Here is a 23,613-nt window from a genome sequence, read left to right on the forward strand (position 1 = left end):
AAAGAGTGCAAGAACTTTATCCACAATTAACTCCTTTCACTCTCTTCACTGTTTTGACATAGTATAAAACACCTTTCATTTCATCCATCCTCTCTTACATTCTACAAAGAAATCAATCCCACAAGGCCACAACACTCAATAAAATCCCAATTCTCAAAACCAAAACCAAAACCAAAACCAAAACCAAAACCAAATTCAATTTACCCAAAAAAAAATATAAAAGTCACTTAAACCTTAAGGCAAGCTCCACTTAAACCGGACCTCGAAAAAGGAAAAAAAAATCACCTAAATTTCTCCAATCAAATTCTCTCGGATCTACTCTTTCTCAAAATCTCTCTTATTTTTACCCTTTTTTAGATTGCATCTTGGAGAAAAAAATAAAAAACCAATCAAACATTATCAACAACAATTTTCCAACATGCCCAATTAGTCAAAATTCCAAATTTCATTTCTGTCTTAATTTAATTTTTTCACCCAAAAAAAATAAAAAACACCCATCTAATTTATTGTAGAAAGAGAGAGAGAATTTTTTTCAAAAAAAATGAGGAAGGCAGCGGTGGGTGCGACGGTTATATGTGCGGCGGCGGTGTGTGCGGCGGCGGCAGTGGTGGTGCGTCAAAGGATGAAAAGTTCAAGTAAGTGGGCTCGTGCAATGGCTATACTTAAGGAGCTTGATGAAAAGTGTGAGACACCTTTGGGTAAATTAAGACAAGTGGCAGATGCTATGACAGTTGAGATGCATGCTGGACTTGCATCAGAGGGTGGTTCTAAGCTTAAGATGTTAATCAGCTATGTTGATAATCTTCCTACTGGGTTTGTAATTCATTTCTTGATTTGATTTTTGAGTTTTTGGAATTTGGGTTTTGATTGTATATGTGTTATATAAAGTTTTGATTTTTGATGGGGTTTTGTTTTTTTTTCTTGATTTGGGATTTGGGTTTTTGAGTTTGTGGAATTTGGGTTTTTGGGTTTGATTGTATATGTGTTATATAAAGTTTTGATTTTTAATGGGTTTGTAATTCTTTTATTGATTTGAGTTTCTGGGTTTTTGGAATTTGGGTTTTTGGGATTGGGATTAGGATTGATTGTGTATGTGTGTTATAAAGTTTTGATTTTTAATGGTTGGGAGTAAATTGATTTTTGTTGATGTGGGTGGTGGAAATGTTGATGATTAATTAATGATCTATGTTTTTGCTTAATTTGAGTTGTTGGTTGGTAGATGGATTAATTGGTTTTTTTTTAAAGTTTGATTGCGTAATTGATCTATCTTTGTGAGATTGAAGTAGAGAATTTAATGTTTAGAATGATGGGTAGATGTGTGTGTGTGGGTTTTTTTTTTTTTTTTTTTTTTAATTTTTCAATTTTAGCTAATTTATCATTGACTTGAAATTTGTTTTATTAATATGGATTATGGAACACTTTCATAGGAATTCTTTATTTGAAAGCTGGATTTTTGTTGATAAATTTTACAAAGACTGAAGCTTTTTATGCTATCCAAGTAACAGCTCTTTCAGAAGTGGTACAAAATTTTCGTTACTTTCAGATTTCAGTTAGAATGATACTTTAGATATAACTAAGCAATCAGGAATTGCTTACTTTTCCTCCTTTACTTCATTCATGTCTTCAATTTGTTATTCAATGTTGTCACTCTTTATCTTTGGAAGTTGGTTTAACTTGTCTTTTTAAAGTTGAAGTCTTTTCAAAATTCTGACATCTCTTGGTACATCATTTGTTTAATTCCTAATTGTTATGTTGCTTTTCGTTGGTATATTCGGTAGTGATTCTTCCTCATAAAGCTTTATGGTTAATGGTGTAAATTGACTCGCTAAGGTGTAGACTCTGGGGATAGTATGTTATGGGGTGCCATTTGAGTCGGCAAAGACAGGGAACTGAGCTTTATTGTATCTGAGATGTATAAGATTACAAGTTACTTATTTTAGTTTAGGGACATTGTGACTGTTATATGTTAGCTTTTCAGCAGCTGGTTAGGTGTTCGTAAATATACACTAGCTTAAGAGTGTCTATCTGCAAACCTGACTGTCTATTGAATCTACAGTAGCTTCCTTTTTGAGATGAAAAAAATAAAGACATAGGGCATAGCTGTCTTCCCAAACATATTTTGGTCATACTTGCCTACTTGACGATCCTTGCTATTAGTTGTGAAACTGTGTTAGTTCTCTTCAGTCTTATGAATGATTAATTTGTTCTTTTTGGTGCTTCTGCTAATTGCTATTTGTTCCCTCATAAAAAGATGGCGAAATGTTTTAGATTTGGCCAGCAAAACCATATTTTATATTTCTCAATATATAGTTCAAAACTGCATTGAAATTTAATCATGTAATAATTGGTGTCTCCATTATGTTTCTACTTCCACAGTTTATTGAATTTGGGAGTTGGGACAGGGGAAGGGTGTTATTGTTGATTACGTCCTCTGATATTTGTAGTCCATAGTTACTAACTATTCTTATTCTATATTACTTGTCACTAAAATACCTATGCACCAATATTAGTGGAATGTTACTAAGTCGTATTTGAATACTAACATAGTAACTATCGATTTCCTAATCTCTGTGCATATGTTAAGAAAATACACGTATAAAGGAATGGAGGGACTATCTTGCTAGTCTTGTTACTGTAGCCTGTGCCTGAATCAATAGTGTTTATGGCAATCTACAATTACAGCCTTAAAATTGTTTAAGTGGAAGGTATGGGTGTCAACTAGAGGAATTGATCAGTTGATAATGAGGGTCTTAAGAGAGTGGTTGGAATTGAAGATGGAGTATCAATTTGAAGCAAAAGGATAGCTTCCTCCTAGATTGTGATGCAGAAGTTAACATGGAGTATTATTGTAAAGCAATGGGGAGGTTCCTTTCTATGTGGTGGCTAAGAACAGTTTGTATATCGCTCAATAGAGAGGAAAACCTTTCTAAAGGGAAACATTTATGAAAATAGATTAGTAGGTAGATTCAACCACAGGTTAGAATGATTGGGATTTGAGGGTACGTGTAGATCTTAAGTAATTCTCCATGCTATCGCAGATTATCTGCTGCATACCTCATCATATACATCCCATGGAATTATAGGGATAGTTGCTTTTTGGTGCACGATTTTCTCTTGCGAAATAGTAATGAATTCCATTCATTTTCGCATGAGAAACATGGAAAGTACAAACTGTTGACATTCTGAAGGCAAGTACTACTAGAATGATTGTTTCCAACCAGAGTCCAGGAATGGTTGTTCTTCGTTCGACAGTTCAGTTGCTAGATTCAAATGCCATTTATAGAATTTTGCTTTCAACTGGGTCCACTTTGTGCAAGTTTATGCAGTTTATTTTTATCCTAGTCCAGGAATATCTGGTTTACTAGTTCCTTTTGGTTTAAGTTTGATTTAACAACTAGACTGGATACGTGTTTTCATGTGTTGTTTCTACTTATTATAGTGCTTGGCCAAGACATGGTCTAATTTTTGGTCTTCCTATGCTAGGGATGAACATGGATTATTCTATGCATTAGACCTTGGTGGCACCAACTTTCGAGTACTACGAGTGAAATTGGGTGGCAAAGAAAAAGGTGTTGTTCAACAAGAATTTGACGAAGTGTCAATTCCACCCGAGTTGATGGTTGGGACGTCGGAAGTAAGTTGATTTGGCTCACAGAATCTGTTTAACCATGTCTACTCTGATATTTCTTTTTGAAGTGTGTGAATATGTTTCCAGGAACTGTTTGATTACATAGCTGCTGCACTTGCTAAATTTGTCGCAACGGAAGGTGAAGGTCTTCATCCTGAACCAAATAGACAGAGAGAGCTGGGATTTACCTTCTCTTTCCCAGTTAAACAGACATCAATTGCATCAGGGACTCTTATAAGGTGGACCAAAGGCTTCAGCATAGAAGATACAGTTAGTCTCTCACTTCTCGCACGCTCCATTTTCTTTTACAATCCTCAATGGTTGTGTGTTCTTCAGTTGTTAGTTGCGATTTGCGAAAGACAGAAGACATGACACTATCTGTTCCATAATGATTGTCCTTATTGACTTCTTTGTGCTGACTACATTCACTATTACTAGTAAATTATTCAAATTTTCTTTTGAAGCAAAATTGGAGGTTAAGGTGGTCAACTTGTTAATCTACTTAGACCTGTAATCTAGTATGACAGTTGAAAGAGGGATAAGCCAAATTAGAATTGAAGTCACTCAGTGTGGAGGGAGCAATGAGCGTTAGAGTATTTCAGACTTTAAACCATTAATTAAAGTCTTAGACCATTAATTTAGTAAGAGCGAAGTATATGTTGTTTCTTCATGTCTATGTTGCTTATTCCTCCTTCGTGGGTGATAATATATAGGTTGGTGAAGACGTGGTGGCCGAATTGACCAAGGCCATGAAAAGAAAGGGTGTAGATATGCGTGTGACAGCTTTGGTAAGTTTCTTGGTTGAGATTTTCGGTAATCTTTAAATTGTATCTTACAGTTGGGTACTGATGACTGAGCTGACAATATTTGTATTACTTATTACTCTCACTAGATGTTCTAACCTTACTGTATACTTGCGGCATGTTTACCTTCTTCAATGAGCAGGTCAATGATACAGTTGGAACCTTAGCTGGAGGTAGGTATACTAAAGGAAATGTAATTGCTGCTGTCATATTGGGTACTGGAACAAATGCAGCTTATGTAGAACGTGCTAGTGCAATTCCTAAGTGGCATGGTCCTTTGCCCAGATCAGGGGAGATGGTAAGCTATCCTTTAATTTTGTTCTCCAACATCCAAATTTCTCATCTTTTTTCCTGTTTTCCTCTCTTCATTTCTCTTTTGCTCTCAAATGCTCTCACAAGAAATCTGTACTGTTAATTATAAAGACATCTGTGTATTATTGACTTCATAAAGGCTCATGACTTCAATTGTTTAGTTGGAACTTTAGGAGGTTCCCGAATAAAGATTTCAGGCACATTAATATGTTTTTGCTTTAGGTTATTAACATGGAGTGGGGCAATTTCCGTTCATCGCACTTGCCCTTGACAGAATATGATATTGCGCTAGATGAAGAAAGTTTGAATCCTGGTGAACAGGTGAAATTTCTGTTATCATTATGTTCAGTTACAACTTTTGATTTTTGAACTGCAACCAGTAACCACTTTTTGTTGCAGATCTATGAGAAAATGATATCTGGAATGTACTTGGGGGAGATGGTGCGTAGAGTCTTGTGTAAGATGGCAGAAGAAGCCAGTTTCTTTGGTGATACAGTCCCACCAAAACTGAAAACTCCATTCATCTTAAGGTGTGTGCTCTATACTTGTGTTAGGGTTAGTATCTTAATACTCATGTTATTTTTGTTGCTTCTCTTTGACTTTACCACTATTCACATACTCTCACCTAATATTTCTCTTATATAGACTAAAAATGTTATTGGAGTTGTATCAACGTATATTTACAAAATATCAACTTCTTACAACTTTTTACTTATTGATAGTCAAAGATATTTATGAGAAAATTTGCATTGGCAAAGGTGAAAGTCAAAGTGGAACAATATGAAAAATATGGAGGGAGTATTTAGTATATACTAGTGGATGGACTAGACAAGTTTTGTAGGTTGTGCATACTGCATATGTATGGAAGTCTTGTGGCTTATCATTGTTTGCGTAATAGTCATAACTCGTAATCATAAATACTAAGCTATCCAACACAATGCTTTATAACATCTGAAAATTTACCAAGCCTTTCTAGTACGTAGCACTAGACTCTAAACTCCAACCATTAATTTCCAAGGAAAACTGCCGAAAGTGCTGAATATTGACTCTGTCTCTCTCTTTCTCTTCCCACATCTCCTTTTTGTTACAAGGCAAGAACATTTTGGCGGCAGTAATTCAGTCCTCATTCGTCCTTATCGGGTGATAACATGGCAAGTTGACTTGACATGATTCCATTAATGTTTTTGTCGACCTGGAATGTTCCTCAATGATTTTTCTCTCTTATGATTCTTTTCCTTGCTGTCTGTAACTTGGGCATCCTCACATTTCTAAGGTCTTAACTTAGAAGAAAGACAATTATACTCCCTCCATTCAATATTGTTGGTTCATCTTTGAAAATAATGACAAAGGAGACTTACATCTGTTATTCAAATCTGGGACAACCGATTTCAATTATATAATACTATAATAGAAACCTGTAGCATTAGGTTAGGATTATAGAAGTTTTTACCTTCTTTTTGGGATTGAGTAAGATGTAGTTGTCATTTGGCTGACAGGGAGCACAATAAGTTGTACTTCCACGAAATTATAAAATGGAGAATTGTTTGGTTGATAAAAATACAGGAAAAATCTTCTCGAGAAGTTCTATATCCCTCAAAATGAGGAATATGGCTTAGATAATCCCCCATGTAAAGCTCTACATCTTGCATAGTTATTGTAAACCAAAACGGTTCTTTAACTTTCTATGGAACACAATATCTTCGGGATTGCAATACCTTCCTAAGTTTTTTTCATGACCGTGAAATCCATGTGTTATGATGAAATGTGTCTTTAGGGAGTATCATTAACGAATTTTATATTAGGAAAGACTTTCCGATAATTTGGGTAGATAATTCTTGAGAATGGTTGCCACAGTCCAAAGATTGTTGACCCAACACTTGTGTAGGGGGCCATACCATTGACATGACATAGATATAGAAATACTTGAATATAATGAAGTCCTAGGGGTATAGGGGGAGGGTAAAGGGAAGAGAGCGAAGAGAGATAAACTGAGGGAGTGATCTTTGAAATTTCGTGGAGCTAAAAAATAAATGTTGTCTGGCAGGAGATTAATGTGTAAGAGTCTGGGTGAGTGTTAAGTGAATCTTTCTTAGTGTCTATAGACACTTTCATGTTCCTTAATACATGCTCTTATCAAAATTAGATGTTCTACATCTAGTTTCTATTCAAATTTCGTAGTTCCAGTCTTCCCTCATATTGTTGTACGTCATTCAAGGTTGAGCAGTTATTTGTTTGGTAATTCAGCAAGCGTCAGACTCCTTAGATCTAAAGCGGGAGGCAGGAGTTTTTTGTTGAGTTTTCTTTGGCAATTTACGATAATAACATTGTGTTACTCTTTAGGATACACTTCATAAGTAAACATATTGCTTTCCGGTATGTGATAACTGCTTCACATTTTCTTTAGAGGCAATTGTAGCCTTGTAAGTTGTAACATTGTGATATAGTTAACTACATTCTAGGTTTCCATGTGGAATTGTTTTATCGACAAAAAGTGGGAGGAGGACGCCTAGTTACAAGGGTTTTGAAGATTGAACATTGTGTTTGAGTTTCTAACATCATCTTGATTCCAATCTTGCTGGGGAAGCTTACCTTCATTTCTCCCGCTTCATGTGGTATATTTGAGCACTAATTACTGATTGGTTTTGTTATTTTGGCAGGACACCAGACATGTCTGCCATGCACCATGACACATCACCTGATCTCAAAGTTGTTGCTAGCAAACTGAAGGATGTCTTAGGGGTAATGCACTTCTGCTACTATCTGCATTTCCTTGACCTTGTTTCCTTCTTTTATATGCTTGGAAATTTTATCATTAACTCGATTGCAAGAGTGACACTCATCTGCCAGGGTCCCATTAGTGATGTTTTTTTTTTTGAGCCATGATTGATGAAAATTGAAATATTGCATCTGTTACCAGATAACCACATGCCATAATATTCAATAATGCTTCTTCTCCAATATTTTCCAGATACCAAATACATCATTGAAAGTGAGAAAGGTTATAGTTGACATATGTGACATTATCGCTTCTCGTGGGGCCTGCCTTTCTGCAGCCGGGATCTTGGGCATTATTAAGAAACTAGGGAAAGACGCATTGAAGCAAGGTGAGAATCAGAAGTCTGTGATTGCATTAGATGGAGGGTTGTTTGAACACTACGCCAAGTTCCGAGAGTGCATGGAGGACTCTTTGAAGGAATTACTAGGTGATGAAATCGCTGACACCATCGTAGTCGAGCACTCAAATGATGGATCAGGCATCGGGGCTGCTCTCCTAGCAGCATCGCATTCTCAGTATCTTGAGGAAGAAGAATCTTGAAGGGGCAGTTTTAGGTATGAAAAAAAGCCACAAAAGATCTTAATATCCTCAATTTTGTATAACTTTTGCTTCATAATACTTTTCTTGAGCTCTTAGATCCTCAAGAGATCTTGCCAAAAGAATTTTTTTAGACTTTGCTGCCCCTGTGAAGAATAAATCTGGCAAAACGGGGCTCAGCTAGCTACATGGGAAAATGGCATGGAGCTCTGCTGTTCCGCCCGTTTTTAAAAACGGGTTGTATATTCCAAATCAGGTTAGATGTTCGAGAATATATTGGCCGGAAAAATTTCATCCTTGGCTATGGTGCAATGAGGGAGGGGATTAGATCTGTGTCAATTTTCTCTGTAGCTGTAATTTGGCAGGAAACTGCTCTTGCTTCCCTATTGATATTTGCTGGGCTTTTCTAGTCAGCTTTGATCTACTTTATTGTGTCTTGGAAAATTAGGTGGAATAAAAGAAAGAAGTTAATCTTTGTTGTTTGATTCTTATTATTGATTGGATAGATGTAGATATTGACAGGAACAATAAAAAGAAACAAAAAGAATAACCAACTCTTGAATTAAAGCACCTAAAGCAGTGTAGAAATATGTTGGATGGATTTATGGGAGGAATGAACCAACTATATGTAAACTGTAAAGTGATCATATCTTCTAAGAGGGTATATTAGCTCTCTTTTTTTTGGTTTTCTTTGAAGTGGAAGAGGCTATGTATATATAAGTACGGTTCCGCTAACGGATGCCCTGGGACGTCCATCAGCTTTTGCCATATAAGTATTAGCTAATAGATCGAGTTAAATGTGAAGTCTCTTCTGTCCGATGGAGGAAAGCGTAAAGTAGATTGGTACGCCTCGATTAGCATGGATATCCTCGTGTTTGTTGGAGGAGGCGGCTCTTATGTGTAAGCACTTCTTGATATGTTGTTTCCTGGTTCCTATAACAAGTGTCGATGCCGAGAATTGTCAAGCCTCGGTCGAGGAGGAGCACAACGATGTTCGATAAACCCGAGCAAAACGAAATACCTTAGGTTTCATTCAACATGATCAAACCATGTACAAAAAGCTCAATTTCAATAGAAATTTTAACATGATCAAATCATGTACAAAAAGCTCAATTTCAATAGAGATTTGACGACATCCGTTAGAAGAAATGTTTGAAGAACTAAACTTCCTACGCCTTGGCAACATTAAACCAAACTCAATCCTTTTGAAAATAAGATTCATACATCATGTAGAACAATTCCATTATAGACATTATCCCATCATATAGTTCAGTTTAAAGCAATCTTTATTTCTAGCTCATGCATTACACAAATTTGAAAGCATCTACATGCGCGCACTATACTCTACGTACAAACACAAACGTGTACACCATCTAAGCAGTGTTGGAGTCTAAAGAAACATTATTACGCCTCTCAAGTGCTAGATTATGAACACAAAAATTAATACCAATAAACATGTACTAATAAAGATGTACATATGTTCATTTAGCTTATTAACCATGCACATGTGCGCACACTCTACGTACAAGCGCGTACACCATCTAGGCAGCGGCTTTGGAGTCTAAAGAAACATTATTAAGCCTCTCAAGTGCTAAAACAAGAGCTTGAGTACCCAACCCACCTTCACCATAAGCCTTAAGTGATAAATACAATTGATGAGCTAACCCCAACCCAGGCAAACAAATCCCCATTTTCTCACATTCTCTCAAACAAATCCCCAAATCCTTAACAAAATGATCAACATAAAACCCAGCTTCAAAATCCCTCTTCAATATCCTCCCACCATACAACTCCAAGCTCTTACTCCCTGCAGCACCACCCGATATCGCATCCAAAAACATCTCCACATCCAACTGCGCCTTATGCGCGTAAATCATCCCTTCCACCAACCCCACCATCGTCGAAGCGATACATATTTGATTCCCAAGCTTCGCAAACTGTCCCTTTCCGGGACCACCCATATAATGGGTGGTCCCCATTAAGGATAACAGAGCGGATAAAGCTTGGATTATATCAGGGTCCCCACCTGCAAAAATCGATAAACAAGCTGTGCGCGCACCACGATCGCCACCTGACACAGGTGCATCAACTGAATAACAAGATTTAGCAGAAGCTAATGATGAAATTGAGACAGCTAAAGTGGGGTCAGAAGTTGTCATGTCAACGAGAATACCACCTGGTCGTAGGAGAGAGAGTATGGAGTCAGTGACTGATTTGACGTCAGATGGAAAAGAGACCATGGTGAAAACGACGTCGGATTGAGAAGCGACTTCGGCAGGAGAGTTAGCGAGTTGGGCTCCTTGGTCTAGTAAAGGTTGGGCTTTGGAAAGGGTTCGGTTGAAGACGGTGAGTTTGTAGCCTGCTTTTAAGATGTGGGCGCACATGGATCGGCCCATTACTCCGGTTCCGATCCAGCCCACTTTGGTGGTTGATGGGCTTATTGGGTTGATTGTTGTGGTGGTGGTTGTGGTGGTGGTGGTGGACATGGTGTGGGTTTTTTTGAGGAGAGAGAATGTTTGGTGGGTGGGTTTGGGGAGGAGAGAGAATTTGTTGAGTAGGCGTCGTGAGTATCGTAGCATCTTATCTTAAGTTCTCATAGAAGCCTAGTAGGGGTCATCTCCGTGCCACAAGATTACATAAGAGTTGTACTGTACCAACGATGTCTTGGCGTAATAGTTAGGATTGACTATTGAAGTGAGGTAAATGACCGGTCATTGGACGTGTTCGGCAACAATAGCTGTGGTGGTAGCTTTTAGCTGTGAGAGTAGCTGTTAGCTGTGCTGGTAGCTGTTAGCTGTTAGCTGTCCAAGTAGCGGTATAAAATATTGATGTTCGGTAAAAGAAGCTGTTAAAGTAGTTGTTTAAGAATAACTAGTTCAAAACTCAAATAAAACTTTAACATATAATTTATACACCACTAAAAGCTATCCAAAAACTACAAATTGTAGTTTTTGACAAACACTATTAAAACACTACTTGTACCACTAAAAGTTACTTACACCACTACCTTGCCAAATAGTCTTATTTTTTCTAATTAGTGTTTTGACCAAGTCAAGACACTAAAAGCTACTTGAAAAGCTTGTGTCGAACACGCCCAATTTGTAAACTCAGTCAAAACTCAAAACTCCGTTTGTGGTAGCTCGACTCTGATTCAGACTCGACTCAAGACCTTAACGAGCCAAGCAGAGTCACGCAAAACTCAAGCTCGAAAGCTCGTGAACATACTTAATTATTCTTTTATATAAAAAAATACTAAATTATTTGTATATGCATAAATATATTTAATCTAAATATTACACAATAAGAAGTTAATTATTTCATTGCAAACACAAAATCTAAAAATCTTAAAAAGAAAAAAAAAACAAAGAAAATATATAAAAACTAGGAGAGTGATAATGAGTTTCGTAAATCGTTCACGCTCGACTCGTTTAACATTTAGTCAAACCTCAATTCAGACAAAGCTCGACTTGACTCATAAACAACCCTAAGACGAACTATAACAATTAAAAATAACTCGCCTTCGACCAACCAGACCAACCTTGAAACACCCCTAATTACTAAGGGTGCGTTCTATTCAACTTATTGGACCTGAACTTATTGGAACTTATCTGAACTGAACTTATTGAACCTGAACTGAACTTATTGGAACTTATTAAACCTGATTGGACCTGATTGCACCTGATTCAACTTATTGGACCTGATTGAACCTGATTGGAACTTATTGGACCTGATTGAACCTGATTGACCTTATTGAACCTTATTGGAACTTATTGACCCTGATTGAAACTTATTAGACCTGATTGAAACTTATTAGACCTTATTGAACCTGATTGAAACTTATTTGACCTTATTAGACAAAAACATTGACCATGAATAACATAAATATTACCACTAACGTAATATACCCCTCAAAATTTTTTATGGAATAATAATTATTATAATTCGTCCTTTAAAAATAATGATTATTAATTATCTCTTATGATAATTAATTTAACAAAAAAATTACTATTTATATATTTGCCTATACATAACTTTCATCACTAATATATCTAATAGTGTTGTTTTAATTTTATAAAACACTAGTAGAAAATCAAAAAATTAATAATCATTATTATTATTGTTAACCTTAATTATTATTATGTAATTATTATTATTATTATTATTATTATTATTATTATTGTTAACCTTAATTATTTGACCATGATTATAATATTATTCAATAGCAATATGAATAATCAAATAATAGACAATAATACAAGTATAATACTATACATTGTGGTACTTTAATAAAAAATTCTAATAATAACATAATCAGCTAATAGTAATATGAATAATAAAATAATAGACATAATACAAATAAATAATAAATAATAGACATAATACAAATAAATAATAAAATAATAGACACTAATACAAGTATAATACTATATAATCATTGTGGTACTTTAATTATAATTCTAATAATAACATAATCCGCTAATAGTGATATTAGCGGATTATGTTATTATGAATAACAAAATAGTGGACAATAATACAAATGTTTATTAAACATTGACTATTTGGACCTTATTGGACCTTATTGGACCTGATTGGAACTTATTGAACCTTATTAGACCTGATTGGAACTTATTGCACCTGATTGGAACTTATTGGACCTTATTAGACCTTATTGGAACTTATTGCACTTATTAGACCTTATTGCAACTTATCTGAACTTATCTGAACTTATCTGAACTTATTGGACCTGAAACTTAATTTTTTAAGTTGAACAGAACGCACCCTAATTAGGCCTAATATGCATTTGAGATTGTGACCAGCTTGCAGCCTTGCCAATATCTCTCTGTTCTACTCCACCGGCGACCGTCTGCTCTGCCGGCCAACGACGCATTTTGTCTCTCTTCTCTCTTTCGATTACTGTAAGCCCTAATTTTTTTTGTTGATTTTTTTTTTGTAAAAATTGCTGAAAAATATTGTGGATTGTCTGAATCATGATTAAAGTTATTGAATTAGACTCGAAGAAGGCTTGAATCTGAGTCCAATTCATATCTTTTATGCAAGTTTTGAGCTTACACTTCATTTTTGAGTTTCAAAGTGTTATGTAATTTGAATTTTGACATTAACGTGAAAATTTGGTGTTATTTGGCTTTTATATGCATTAATTTTGATATGAATGTGCAAACTTTTGAGCTTTGAATGTGTAAATTAATTCAAAGTTTGGTATTAATTTGGTAATTGGTGTTAGTATTCCATGTTCTAAGGTTGAAGGTGAAATTTGACTGTAGTAGGAGTTTTCAATTTATGCCATGTTTACTGTGCTAAACTGTTAATTGATATCAGAAGATGAATCAATCTATGTTCCCCTTTTTTGAGCTAACTTGAATTATGCATGAGCTATTATTTGGTGCATCAACTAGCTGAAGCTTTTGTAATGTAGTTGAATCATTTTGTTGGGAATTTTGTAAATGGTGGGAATATTTGGTCAAATTTTAGTCTGTTGATGTATATAATCTTTGATAAAATTTGTTTCTTTGTGATTAGTTCGATAAGAAATTAAGAACTGGAGATTATATAACTTCTGTAATAATTATTGTAGTTATTGTATTATAAACCATTCATTGAAGTACCTTCTCACTTCCCTTTACAGGAATTGCTGAAAAATTAATGTTGCGGTCAGCAGCTCGATATGTGGTAAGTATATAACAATCTTAAATCATTACAATAATGTTTTTTTTTTTGTTGAGAGAATTCATTTAGAAATCTGAAATTTGTGCTTTCTTCTAGCTACGGCATAGCTCGCAGCTTGGGATGGCTAGACGTCAAACCCCAAAATTGTGCTTCAGTACAATACCCCAAGCTGAGGTATATTGCAATTTCTATATCTTTTCTTTTCCGGGTCTAGAGTTCCTTGGGATTACAAGTAGCAACCACCTTAGTATGGATTCTGATGTTTAAGGTCTGGGGAGGTATAAATGTATACAAATATTCAATCATATCTCTAGCAGTCTAGCTAGGGCAAATTAATGCAACATTATTGGAGAAACCCTCTAAGAAAACATTTTCTGAAGGGGCTCAACCTGAACCAGATCCGAATGCCCTGTTTGCCACTATAGTTCTATCTTCTATATTTTGCTATTCTTCTTATCTAGGGAAGGTGCAGGATGTACCATGTTTGTCCTCCTCGGCTTAGTTGGCCTGCAAGGATCATAGCTTTATAGCTCTTCCCACCTAAAAATGATATCAAGGAAGCTTTTTGTTTGCTTAAAAAAGTTATGGGAAGTTATTTGTCTGAAATCCGTTTTTTACATAAAATGGATACATAGTGTCACTTGCAAATGCTACACAAATGTTTGAAGGAGTAATGCTTTTTTCCTTATTTTTATATAAATCCCGGAGAACGCATTTTGTTGTCAATCTATATATATATATCCATGGGCAAAGTTCTTCTAGATTGATTTTTGTACCAATTTTTATGCTGGAGCCTCATGCACTGAGTTTTGGAATTCCCTTTATTGTGTTTTTCCATTATTTGATGATTACCTCTGTTTACTGTTTTCTAGTATTGAGTGACTAGTCTCCTTATATCTTTGTGAAAGTTTTCGCTGTTTGGAATAATTATTGCATTGTTTTCTAGGGCCGAAGCCAGGTAACATGTATTGACGCTGGGAAAGACAACGGCAACGAGCATAACTTTCTTGTAGGACAGAAGATTACAAGAAAAGAGAAGATCAATCTTCTGATTACGGCAGTAAGTTTGTTATGTTGATTACTCCATTCTATTGGATATTTGCATGAACTGCTAGAAAAGTGAGCTGTAATTTTCTTCTATGTTACTCAGACTCGGATAATTGTCTACTCGGATTTGGGCGTCCGGGTGTTGGGCTATATGCCATTTTGTAGAAAAATGTCAAGTTTCTGGGTAATGAAGTATCCAAGTGTCATGTCGTGTCAGACACAACAGGACATGCAACACCTAAGGTTAATGAATGTGTTGTAGTAACACAGCTTTTTCAAGGATTTAGTTCTGCTATGTGAATGATATAGATGCATATAGTTATTTGTTCTTCTTTCTTATCTCCGTCGGCCTTTCCCCAAAGTCTAAAGCAAACTCGCGCTGCAATAGAATTGCTAGACCTGAAGTAAACGAGAGGAATATGTTGGACTATAGATATATTAAAAGTGCTGAAAATGTGAAAATTGACCCTTGGGAGTTCCGAACACTTATATGTACCTCTATCTGACACTGATACCCAATTCTAATAAATATAGCTAATGAGCGGCATTTAAGCTACTGTACATGATTCAATTATAATTTATCACTTCATCAGCTACTAGGTTTTAATTATATTTTTTTACTCAATGTATTGTTTTGAGGACAGTATCACGTATGCAGGATATGCATAGGCTTATTGTATGTCCTTCCATGCGCCTATTTGATCTTCTGATTGTTATATCAAGATATTGTCCATTTCTTATTTACTTTTGTGGATACTCTAGTACTTAAAGTTTAGGATAGATATTTGACCTATAATAGTATTAATACTTTAGCTGAATTTGGTCGGGCTTGCAGCTTTTTGATATGGAAGATAGTAAAGATGCTGTTTATGGCACACTTGATGCTTGGGTAGCATGGGAGCAGAACTTTCCGATTGCCGCACTTAAGAACGTCTTGCTGGCTCTAGAAAAGCAGCAACAATGGCATAGAGTTGTGCAGGTACTGGAAATATTTGCATTTCTGTTGCTGTGATTATTCAGGTCTCCTGGGCCTGGAAGAGGAGAATTTGGAAGGATTTAGCTATATACGGAATCCTAAAAATTTGATGTCTTTTCAGCAAATAGTAAATTATTTGTTTGAAGCAATGTAAAGAAGACTAGATATTTCTACACGCATTTCAGTATTCGTTGTCGTCTAATAGAGTAACAGACTAACAATGTGGTCTAGATATGATAATCCGTTGGAATATGAAACTCAGTGGACATCATACTAGATTTTGAAATTACTTCTGGTTTATATATGATGTCATCAACATCCCTTCTCTCTGTTTCATTGTGCCATTGCTGATTTGATGCAACATTGAAAGATTAGCTAGCAAAGTATGTTTGTCTTAGGAGGCTGAGACAGTTTCCAAGACTAGCATTGTTGGCAGTGTAATCTTGGCTTAATAAATAATAATTATATATATTTATATTTGTGTTCTAAGGTCATAAAATGGATGTTAAGCAAAGGTCAAGGCAACACACTTGGATCATACCAGCAGCTGATACGGGCTTTGGATATGGACCATAGAGCTGAGGAAGCTCATAGAATTTGGATGAAGAAGATTGGTAATAATCTACATTCAGTGCCTTGGCAAGCATGCCATCTCATGATTTCAGTTTATCATCGAAATAATATGTTGGACCGCCTTGTTAAGGTACTTACCTTATTCTCTCTCACTCTCACTCTCACTCTCAATCTTTCTCTGTGTTATAATATTTGATATATTTTCGTCCTAAATAACTGGACAAAATAGATGTTCTTAAGTATGGATTTTTTTCCTCTCATCCTCACTCTTACTCTCATTTTCACTCTTTCTCTCCGTAATAATATTTGATAAATCTTTGTCCTAAATCACTGGATAAAATAAATGTTCTTAAGTATGGAAACTGTAAAAGCTATTCATCTATCACCAAGTTATCCAGCCAGGTGCCTTGAAATTTGCTTCCCCGAAATTTACTTGTCACTGGACAATCTGTGCTCACAAGCTTGCTTCCATTGATTTTGTTATATGTCTTTCATTTAAGGACAATTGCCTGTTAGTGTCATTGGGCACTTGTCAAGACTTACCAGCTATCGTGTAGTATGGTCAGCTCATTCCTCTAGAATCTGAATATCGTGTGATACAAAATCATTGTAATTTGGGTAATACCTGGAATTTATATCTCTTCTTTTCTAATCTAAAAGAGACTGATACTTCAAACCCCCGGGTGAGTCCATCTTCTCCGAGCTTTTGAAGATAACAAGTTAACAACTGGGAAGAATAGTAAATGAAGAGATGCCATGAAGTCAAGAATCAGGTAGTTGACCTCTCTTCCTCTCTTGCGGGAAGTGCATAATTTTTTCTTTTACATGCACTATCTCTCTATCTCATCTCCTTTTGTTCCTCTTCTTTGGCCTTCCGCCTGTTTTCTTCTCAGATTCTTTCTATCTCCATGCCCAACTTCATCTTCTAGCCTGGTCTTCTTCATCTCTGTCTCTCATCTTGTTCCCCAATTTTTACTCCCTATTCATTAAATGCTCTGTGATTGCCAACCCAAATCACCAACATCAAAGAATAAAGTAATTTTCTTGTCCTTGATCGTCTCCTTTGTACACCTGATTCTCCTCCCCAAGCCATATAATGGGCAAGAAATTTTGTCCTATCCTCATCCTTCTCCTTCTCATCAAGCAAGTTGGGGTCCCAAAAGGTACTTTCTCACAAAATAAAAAATTAAAGGTGCTTTGTCAGAAAAATTTGTTCTAAAAGGTATTTATGGCCAAAAAAACCCAAGTTCTTTAAGTAAATTTGAAGTGTACAATTATACATAAGAGTTATATAAGGGATCATGATGGTTATCGTGGCAGCATAATGTCTCATCATACAGTGAAGAAAGTTAGTAAGAGAAAGGTGGATCTGGGATTTTGAGTACTATAAAGTAGTATAAACAGAGGGAACTAGGAAGGAAAATATATGCAGAATATAGTTAAAAGTTTTAACTGTGGGAGACACTCAAGAGCCAAGGCTCTCGAATGCTTGATAGATGTCCTCAGTTTTCTGCTGTTTTTATCTGTTAATCAATAAAAATCATCACCATCTTCTGATAATTTATTCGTCATTCTTGATTGTGTCCATCTTTTTAGCCTCGTCCATTTCTGTAACTAATTTTCTTCTTTGATTCTCCAAGCAATCCCTATAACAGAATTATATTGTGCTTCCCAAAGCACTTCCTCTTTGTCAGTTATTTGCACCATCTATTCTTGATCTTTCTGTCCTTAACCAGCATCCTTTTGTTTTAATCCTTCTCACTCTTAAGTCTAAACCATAGGAAGATCGTTGCTCTACACTTGTCTTCTTATAGTTATCTTGTAGAGCTCTCTTTCACCATCCCCTCTAGTCTACTTTGTCGTTTATCTCTAGATATACAGTTAGACTGTAGGATACCTATTTCGCCTTCATCGTAGCTTCATTACATTTTGCAATATTTCATCCTACATTTCTCCAAGACTAAGTAGCATGCTCTTTTCTCCTTGACTGCTGATTTTAGCTTCTCATTCACCATCTTATGTCTAAGACCTCTTTAGCTAATTTAGAATAGTTTAGCTATCGGCCCTTATGTAAAGTTATAGTCTTTAGCATTATAAACTATCAGCTAGCCTTTACCTTTAATAGAGAATTTACGGGGACAGAAATGACGAATCCCAAGCATAGATCTGGTATCCTAGTCAACGCATGTGTTTCTTTAACGCAACTTACATATAGCCAATAATTTGAACTAGTTGATGACAGATGATTTTTTGTGGTTCCTACTCTCAAAGCGAATTAATGATGAAAGAAGCCAGAAAGTTGAAGGGGGGATGGAATTATTATTGGTCATTATGTTGCTTTAATGGATAGATCTCTTCTCTTCTTTCCCTAAATTGTGAATTTACAACTTGTTGCTTCTTTCACTAGACATTTAAGGGGCGGTAATGTATTAAGGGGTTAATAGAATAAAAAATAAAGAACATGAAGGTAGATAGAGGTGGTCGTAGATGTGATAAGGTATTAATTGTGCAAAGAGGAGGGGGGGGGGAGGATGAATACCCTTATTATGGGGGTATTAACTCATCTTCCTCCTACGGTAATGCATTACTCCTAATAAGAGGATAATAGTTCCCCTTTTCATCTCTCTCCTCTTGCATTATCTATATCATCTCTTCCAACACCACCTAAATTAAACTTCATTTTCTTCATTTTGCCTCCATTATCCCCTCAATACATTTCCTTTAATTCAAGCATGCCCTAACTCCGAATGATTGAGCTTTCTAGGCGCAACCATGGTCTGCTTTGCTACTTGGATTCTTATCAGTTTTAAGCTCAATCTCGTATGCCATAATATGGATGAACTTAAATATGAATTTGATTGTGTGAAATGAACATAATATATAGGTGGATGTGTATCTACTCTCAATAGACATTAGACAGAATTAAATGTCACATAAAGCAGAATTTCACCTGGTCGAGAGACTGAATGCGACACCTGATTATCTGGTGACAGCAATTGCTAAGAAGAATCTAAAGAATGAGATAATAGCAGTCTGTGCCATGTTGAATTATGTATATATGCATTCCTACTAATGTGTTATGTAGTTGTTGTGTCATGCTGGCCTAATGTGTAATTTTTTAAATCATTGCAGCTCTTTAAAAGCCTCGAGGCTTTTGATCGTAAACCTCCAGAGAAGTCAATAGTGCAGAAAGTGGCAGATGCATATGAATTGTTGGGCTTGGTGGATGACAAAGAGAGGATATTGGAAAAGTATGCTGCTCTTCTGAGCAAGACTGATGAAGAGTCCAAAAAGAAATCAAATAGAGTCAAGTCCAGAAAGAAGGAAACTTCAGGTGATGCCTCTTATATCTCATGTCTATGCAGCATGACTATATTACCCAGACCAAGGTGGTTACTCCATTGCATTAGGAAAAAAAGAAAGAAGGGAGTTGGACCTAGATGACAAAGAGAGGATATTTTTTTGAGTCTCTAAAATGCTGTAAGATGTAGTACCAAATATGTTAAATGAGAAATCAGAAACTATTAGTTTTATGCTTCCACAACCAAAATGTCATTGATGATGTTTTAAAACCTGATTTTAGAAAAGTACAACTTCTAAAAGGTTAACCAACAAAAGCAAATTCATCATGTAGCAAAAATAGTGAAAGCTTCCAAGGCTGTTTTGAGGTGGATAATAGAAGCCATTGATCTTAAATGCTTTTATGCTTGAAGAAGACTCAACAAGAACTAGAAAGTTTAATCCAGAAAGTGCCTCTAGAAGTTTCTTCTCTGAGAAGGTTAATTAAGTTCAAGTTCTTGAATCTGTGAATTGACAGGTTTAATTTAACAGCTATGTGCTATGCATCGGGTTTAGGGGTAATATGGGGAGTACAATGTAATTAGTTTTAGCTTAGAGAGAAAGCAAGTAAGTTAGCTATATATAGAACAGATTAGTGAGAGGAAGAGATACGATGAAAATATTGGAGAATATTTTAGTTGTTAGCTTTGGGAGAGTGTTAAGTCACTCAAATACTTGGCAACCTTCTTCATTTTCTGTAATTCTCTTCTAGTAATGAAAATCATCATCTTCCACTATTTACTAGTCTCAGATTTCAGCTCATTACACTATAGTTCTTACCGTTTATGGTTAGGTTCGACATTGCTTATGTATTAGGTGACGCACAATAATTTTATTGTGTCGCACACTACTGTTCTGTACTTACTGTAATGTTTTTGGAGACCAGAAAGACACCATGCTTGAGTTGGACAGAAGAGAATTCAGCCTACAATTGTACTACTACTCTGTAGACTATAATTGTGTATGTTATTTTTGCAGGAACTAGGAGCAATCTTGCCAAAAGTCTGAAAGCATGAATCTCGTCGCTAATACCTATGATCCCATTACACCTCAAGATGTTTCTTATCTTTGAATGCAGAAAGGAGTGAGCTTGATGTTCAATGTTAAAAGTCAGGTTCAGTGTTCGGAGTGTTCCGAACCGGGGATCTAGAATTCGAACACATGCTGGGCATTGCTATGAAAAGGGTTTATTCAGAAATGGAGGAAGCCAAAGTGGCTAAGATGTGGACCGGGAGTTTTCTATCTGCCTTCTTGAACACCTGTCGAACTTGATCCTGCTGCAAGCCATGAATCTGGAACTCATATTCAAGACTCATACATTATACATATTTCTTACAAAATTAGAACACTGAGCAAAATGAGGAAAGTTCTGCAAGCCATGAATTTGTTTCTCTATGTTAAGCAAAGGATTTAGCTACTATGTTATTATTGGTTATACCAGAATCAAGATAACAACAATGGGGAAAAAGTCTTGAAGTAATCAAAGATATAGCAAAAAGATACAATGAAATAAAGTTTATTGATTATATATTTAGGAACATGACATCTTAATCACTAGTTCTTCAATTAGCATAATGGTAAATTAGTACTTCTTCCGTTTCGTTTTAAATGCAATAAATGGGTATTATTTATGAGATATAAAATATTCATTTGTTGCATTTAAAACGAAACGGAGGAAGTAGTATTTTCTTATCATATTGATAGGTTCCGGGTTGATGGTCGGGACTAGCTGATGACTAACATTTTCTTCTACTAGATGTAAGGGTAGAAGGTCTGGTGTTAGCTTTATGGAAGTGCACCATGGGTGTTAGGGCAGTTCCTAAGATTTGAATCTTAGGGTTAACTTTAAGTTTTTAGTGTTAGGTAAAATCATGTTGTATCCTTTATTATAATTACATTTGAATTGAGGAAAATTTGATTTTTGTAGTTAAATATTGTAAACTTCAATTATTAGCTTTCACTCGTATACGGTATATCTATACAAACACATTAAAGACGTGTATGACAATGTGTACACGCAATGTGTCATCTCTGTTACTCCACTAGAATTGTCCAATATGTACATAAGTCATGTTGATTAACAAAAGTAAAATTAGCTTGCAATAAAATTTGAACCTATGACCTCTTGCTATTATAACATGACACAATTACCATCTTAACCAACTTTTAATCATGCTTTAATTGTCCACAGTAATAATTTAAATTACCATCTTGCAAAAGACACAATACAATAAGAAGCCACTCGAGAATCAACCCTCTTGGTAAAAATAAACCTACAGGCCATCGCTTTGCATTATGAAAAAAGAATACCTCACTTACAAAACTACAGAAGTGGAAGTAAGGATGTGTAAATCAATAAATATTAAAAATCTAAAAATTATTTAACATGAAAACTCTCATGAAGATCACGTTTCCCATTTCCGAAACTCGAGAGGACAAAATTTCTTTGAAAGACCAGCGAGTTTCCTGCCTCAATGATCTTCAGTCACAAAATGATAATTTCCCAACTAAAAATTTCTTATCTAACTCTATAGTCTATGCCCTATTATATACATCTTATGTTGGTAATAAACAAAACTATTATAGATTTCTATCCAACTATAGTCATTTAATCCTAAATTTTGGGTTTCGTGAGAAATGAAGAAATGGAGTGTTCAAAGACTTTTTCGAGGCAACACAAATGTGCCAAGCACCCGTGCAACGTTACAAGTCACATCGGTACTCCTACGAATGTTTCGGGAGAAAATATGACCAGGTCCGGAGAAGTCCAAAAATATTGCAAAAACAGCCAAAATTGAAGGTTATAATACATGGTTTCGGACTTTCTCGGGGTCCGAGATTCGAACGCCACTGGATGCCTCCTAGGGACATGGGAGGTCATTGGAAAGGAGTCATGTGACTTAGAACGAATATGTGGATGCCTTTATGTTCATTTCGAGGTAATTACGGATTTCACGAGAAATGAACAAATGGGGTGTTCATAGGCTTTTCGAGGCAATGCAAATTGTGCGAAGCACCCGCACCACATTACAAGTCACCTCGGCACTCCTAGGAATGTTTCGGGAGAAAATATAACCAGGCCCGGAGAAGTCCTAAAATGTCTCAAAAAGAACCAAAATTGAAGGTTATTATACACGCTTTCGAACTAATCGAAACCCGAGCTCCGAATGCCACAGGATGCCTCCTAGGTGCATGGAAGGTCATTGGAAAGAAGTCATGTGGCTTAGAACGAATACGTGGATGCATTTACGTTTATTTCGAAGCACTGTTGGGTTTCACGAGAAATGAACCAAAGCACTGTTGAGGTGGTGGAGTAGTAGTATTGCTTCTGATATGTTATCCATAAGGTATAGGGATCAAACTTCACATGACTCATTTGAGTAACTTTCCATGTCCCCCCCTCAAGTGAGTCCCTTTCATCTTACCCAAAAAAAATGCCTAATTTTAGATTACAATTAAACATTTTTTTTGGGTAAGATGAAAGGGACTCACTTGAGGGGGGGACATGGAAAGTTACTCAAATGAGTCATGTGAAGTTTGATCCCTATACCTTATGGATAACATATGGGAAGCAATACTACTACTCCACCACCTCAACCTCAATTAGGCAACTATTCAAGTTCAATATTAAGAAGGGAACATACCACTTTTTGAATACAGTGAATATTTTTTGCTATGTCGACTAACAAAAGTAAAATTAGCTTGCAAAAAGATTTGAATCCGTGACCGTTTGCTATTATAACATCACACAATTACCATCTCAACCAATTTTTAATCATGTTTTAAGTGTCCACATTATTATATTTGTGTCCACAGAATACCGTTATTTTGGACGGGAAGAATGTTGCTATTGAAGCCGAAAAAAAATGAAAACCAATGAAATAAAGATTAAGAGATATTCAACCTACAATTATAATGAGTAATGGAGAAAGGATGA

The 23,613-nt window shown here is 35.8% G+C and overlaps 3 protein-coding genes across 4 annotated transcripts; 2 read left to right on the plus strand and 1 right to left on the minus strand.

Annotated features, from left to right (window-relative positions):
- The first annotated feature begins 107 nt into the window (after window positions 1-107).
- LOC104902309 (hexokinase-1) lies at window positions 108-8,541 on the plus strand. The gene is made up of 9 exons (XM_010690039.4): window positions 108-813; window positions 3,484-3,634; window positions 3,716-3,898; window positions 4,342-4,416; window positions 4,574-4,729; window positions 4,966-5,064; window positions 5,143-5,273; window positions 7,401-7,482; window positions 7,712-8,541. The coding sequence occupies exons 1-9, from the start codon at window positions 542-544 to the stop codon at window positions 8,057-8,059; spliced, it is 1,497 nt and encodes a 498-aa protein (XP_010688341.2). The 5' UTR covers window positions 108-541; the 3' UTR covers window positions 8,060-8,541.
- A 785-nt stretch (window positions 8,542-9,326) lies between these two features.
- Window positions 9,327-10,706, minus strand: LOC104902310 (probable 3-hydroxyisobutyrate dehydrogenase-like 1, mitochondrial). Its single transcript, XM_010690040.4, has one exon. It carries the CDS (start codon window positions 10,633-10,635, stop codon window positions 9,598-9,600), a length of 1,038 nt encoding a protein of 345 aa, XP_010688342.2. The 5' UTR covers window positions 10,636-10,706; the 3' UTR covers window positions 9,327-9,597.
- Window positions 10,707-12,836: 2,130 nt separating this feature from the next.
- On the plus strand, window positions 12,837-21,602 carry LOC104902311 (pentatricopeptide repeat-containing protein At4g18975, chloroplastic). Of its 2 annotated transcripts, XM_010690041.4 has the most exons (8): window positions 12,837-12,972; window positions 13,701-13,744; window positions 13,838-13,915; window positions 14,688-14,801; window positions 15,624-15,767; window positions 16,255-16,467; window positions 19,470-19,671; window positions 20,655-21,602. In XM_010690041.4, exons 2-8 carry the CDS (start codon window positions 13,718-13,720, stop codon window positions 20,690-20,692), a joined length of 816 nt encoding a protein of 271 aa, XP_010688343.2. In that variant the 5' UTR covers window positions 12,837-12,972; window positions 13,701-13,717; the 3' UTR covers window positions 20,693-21,602. The 2 variants fall into 2 exon arrangements, with proteins under 2 accessions (XP_010688343.2, XP_048490862.1); XM_048634905.2 differs by lacking the exon at window positions 15,624-15,767.
- The last annotated feature ends 2,011 nt before the right edge of the window (window positions 21,603-23,613 follow it).

Source organism: Beta vulgaris, chromosome 8, assembly GCF_026745355.1.
Source record: "Beta vulgaris subsp. vulgaris cultivar EL10 chromosome 8, EL10.2, whole genome shotgun sequence".
NCBI lineage: Eukaryota > Viridiplantae > Streptophyta > Magnoliopsida > Caryophyllales > Amaranthaceae > Beta > Beta vulgaris.

Bases quoted from the DNA above. Each gene is read 5' to 3' on its own strand.
- LOC104902309 (XM_010690039.4), top strand. From the start codon at position 542: ATGAGGAAGGCAGCGGTGGGTGCGACGGTTATATGTGCGGCGGCGGTG. The intron at 814-3,483 runs GTTTGTAATTCA...TTCCTATGCTAG, and splicing joins GTTGATAATCTTCCTACTGG to GGATGAACATGGATTATTCT. The intron at 4,730-4,965 runs GTAAGCTATCCT...TTTTTGCTTTAG, and splicing joins TGCCCAGATCAGGGGAGATG to GTTATTAACATGGAGTGGGG.
- LOC104902311 (XM_010690041.4), top strand. From the start codon at position 13,718: ATGTTGCGGTCAGCAGCTCGATATGTG. The intron at 13,916-14,687 runs GTATATTGCAAT...ATTGTTTTCTAG, and splicing joins GTACAATACCCCAAGCTGAG to GGCCGAAGCCAGGTAACATG. The intron at 15,768-16,254 runs GTACTGGAAATA...TTGTGTTCTAAG, and splicing joins AATGGCATAGAGTTGTGCAG to GTCATAAAATGGATGTTAAG.
- LOC104902310 (XM_010690040.4), bottom strand. From the start codon at position 10,635: ATGCTACGATACTCACGACGCCTACTCAACAAATTCTCTCTCCTCCCC.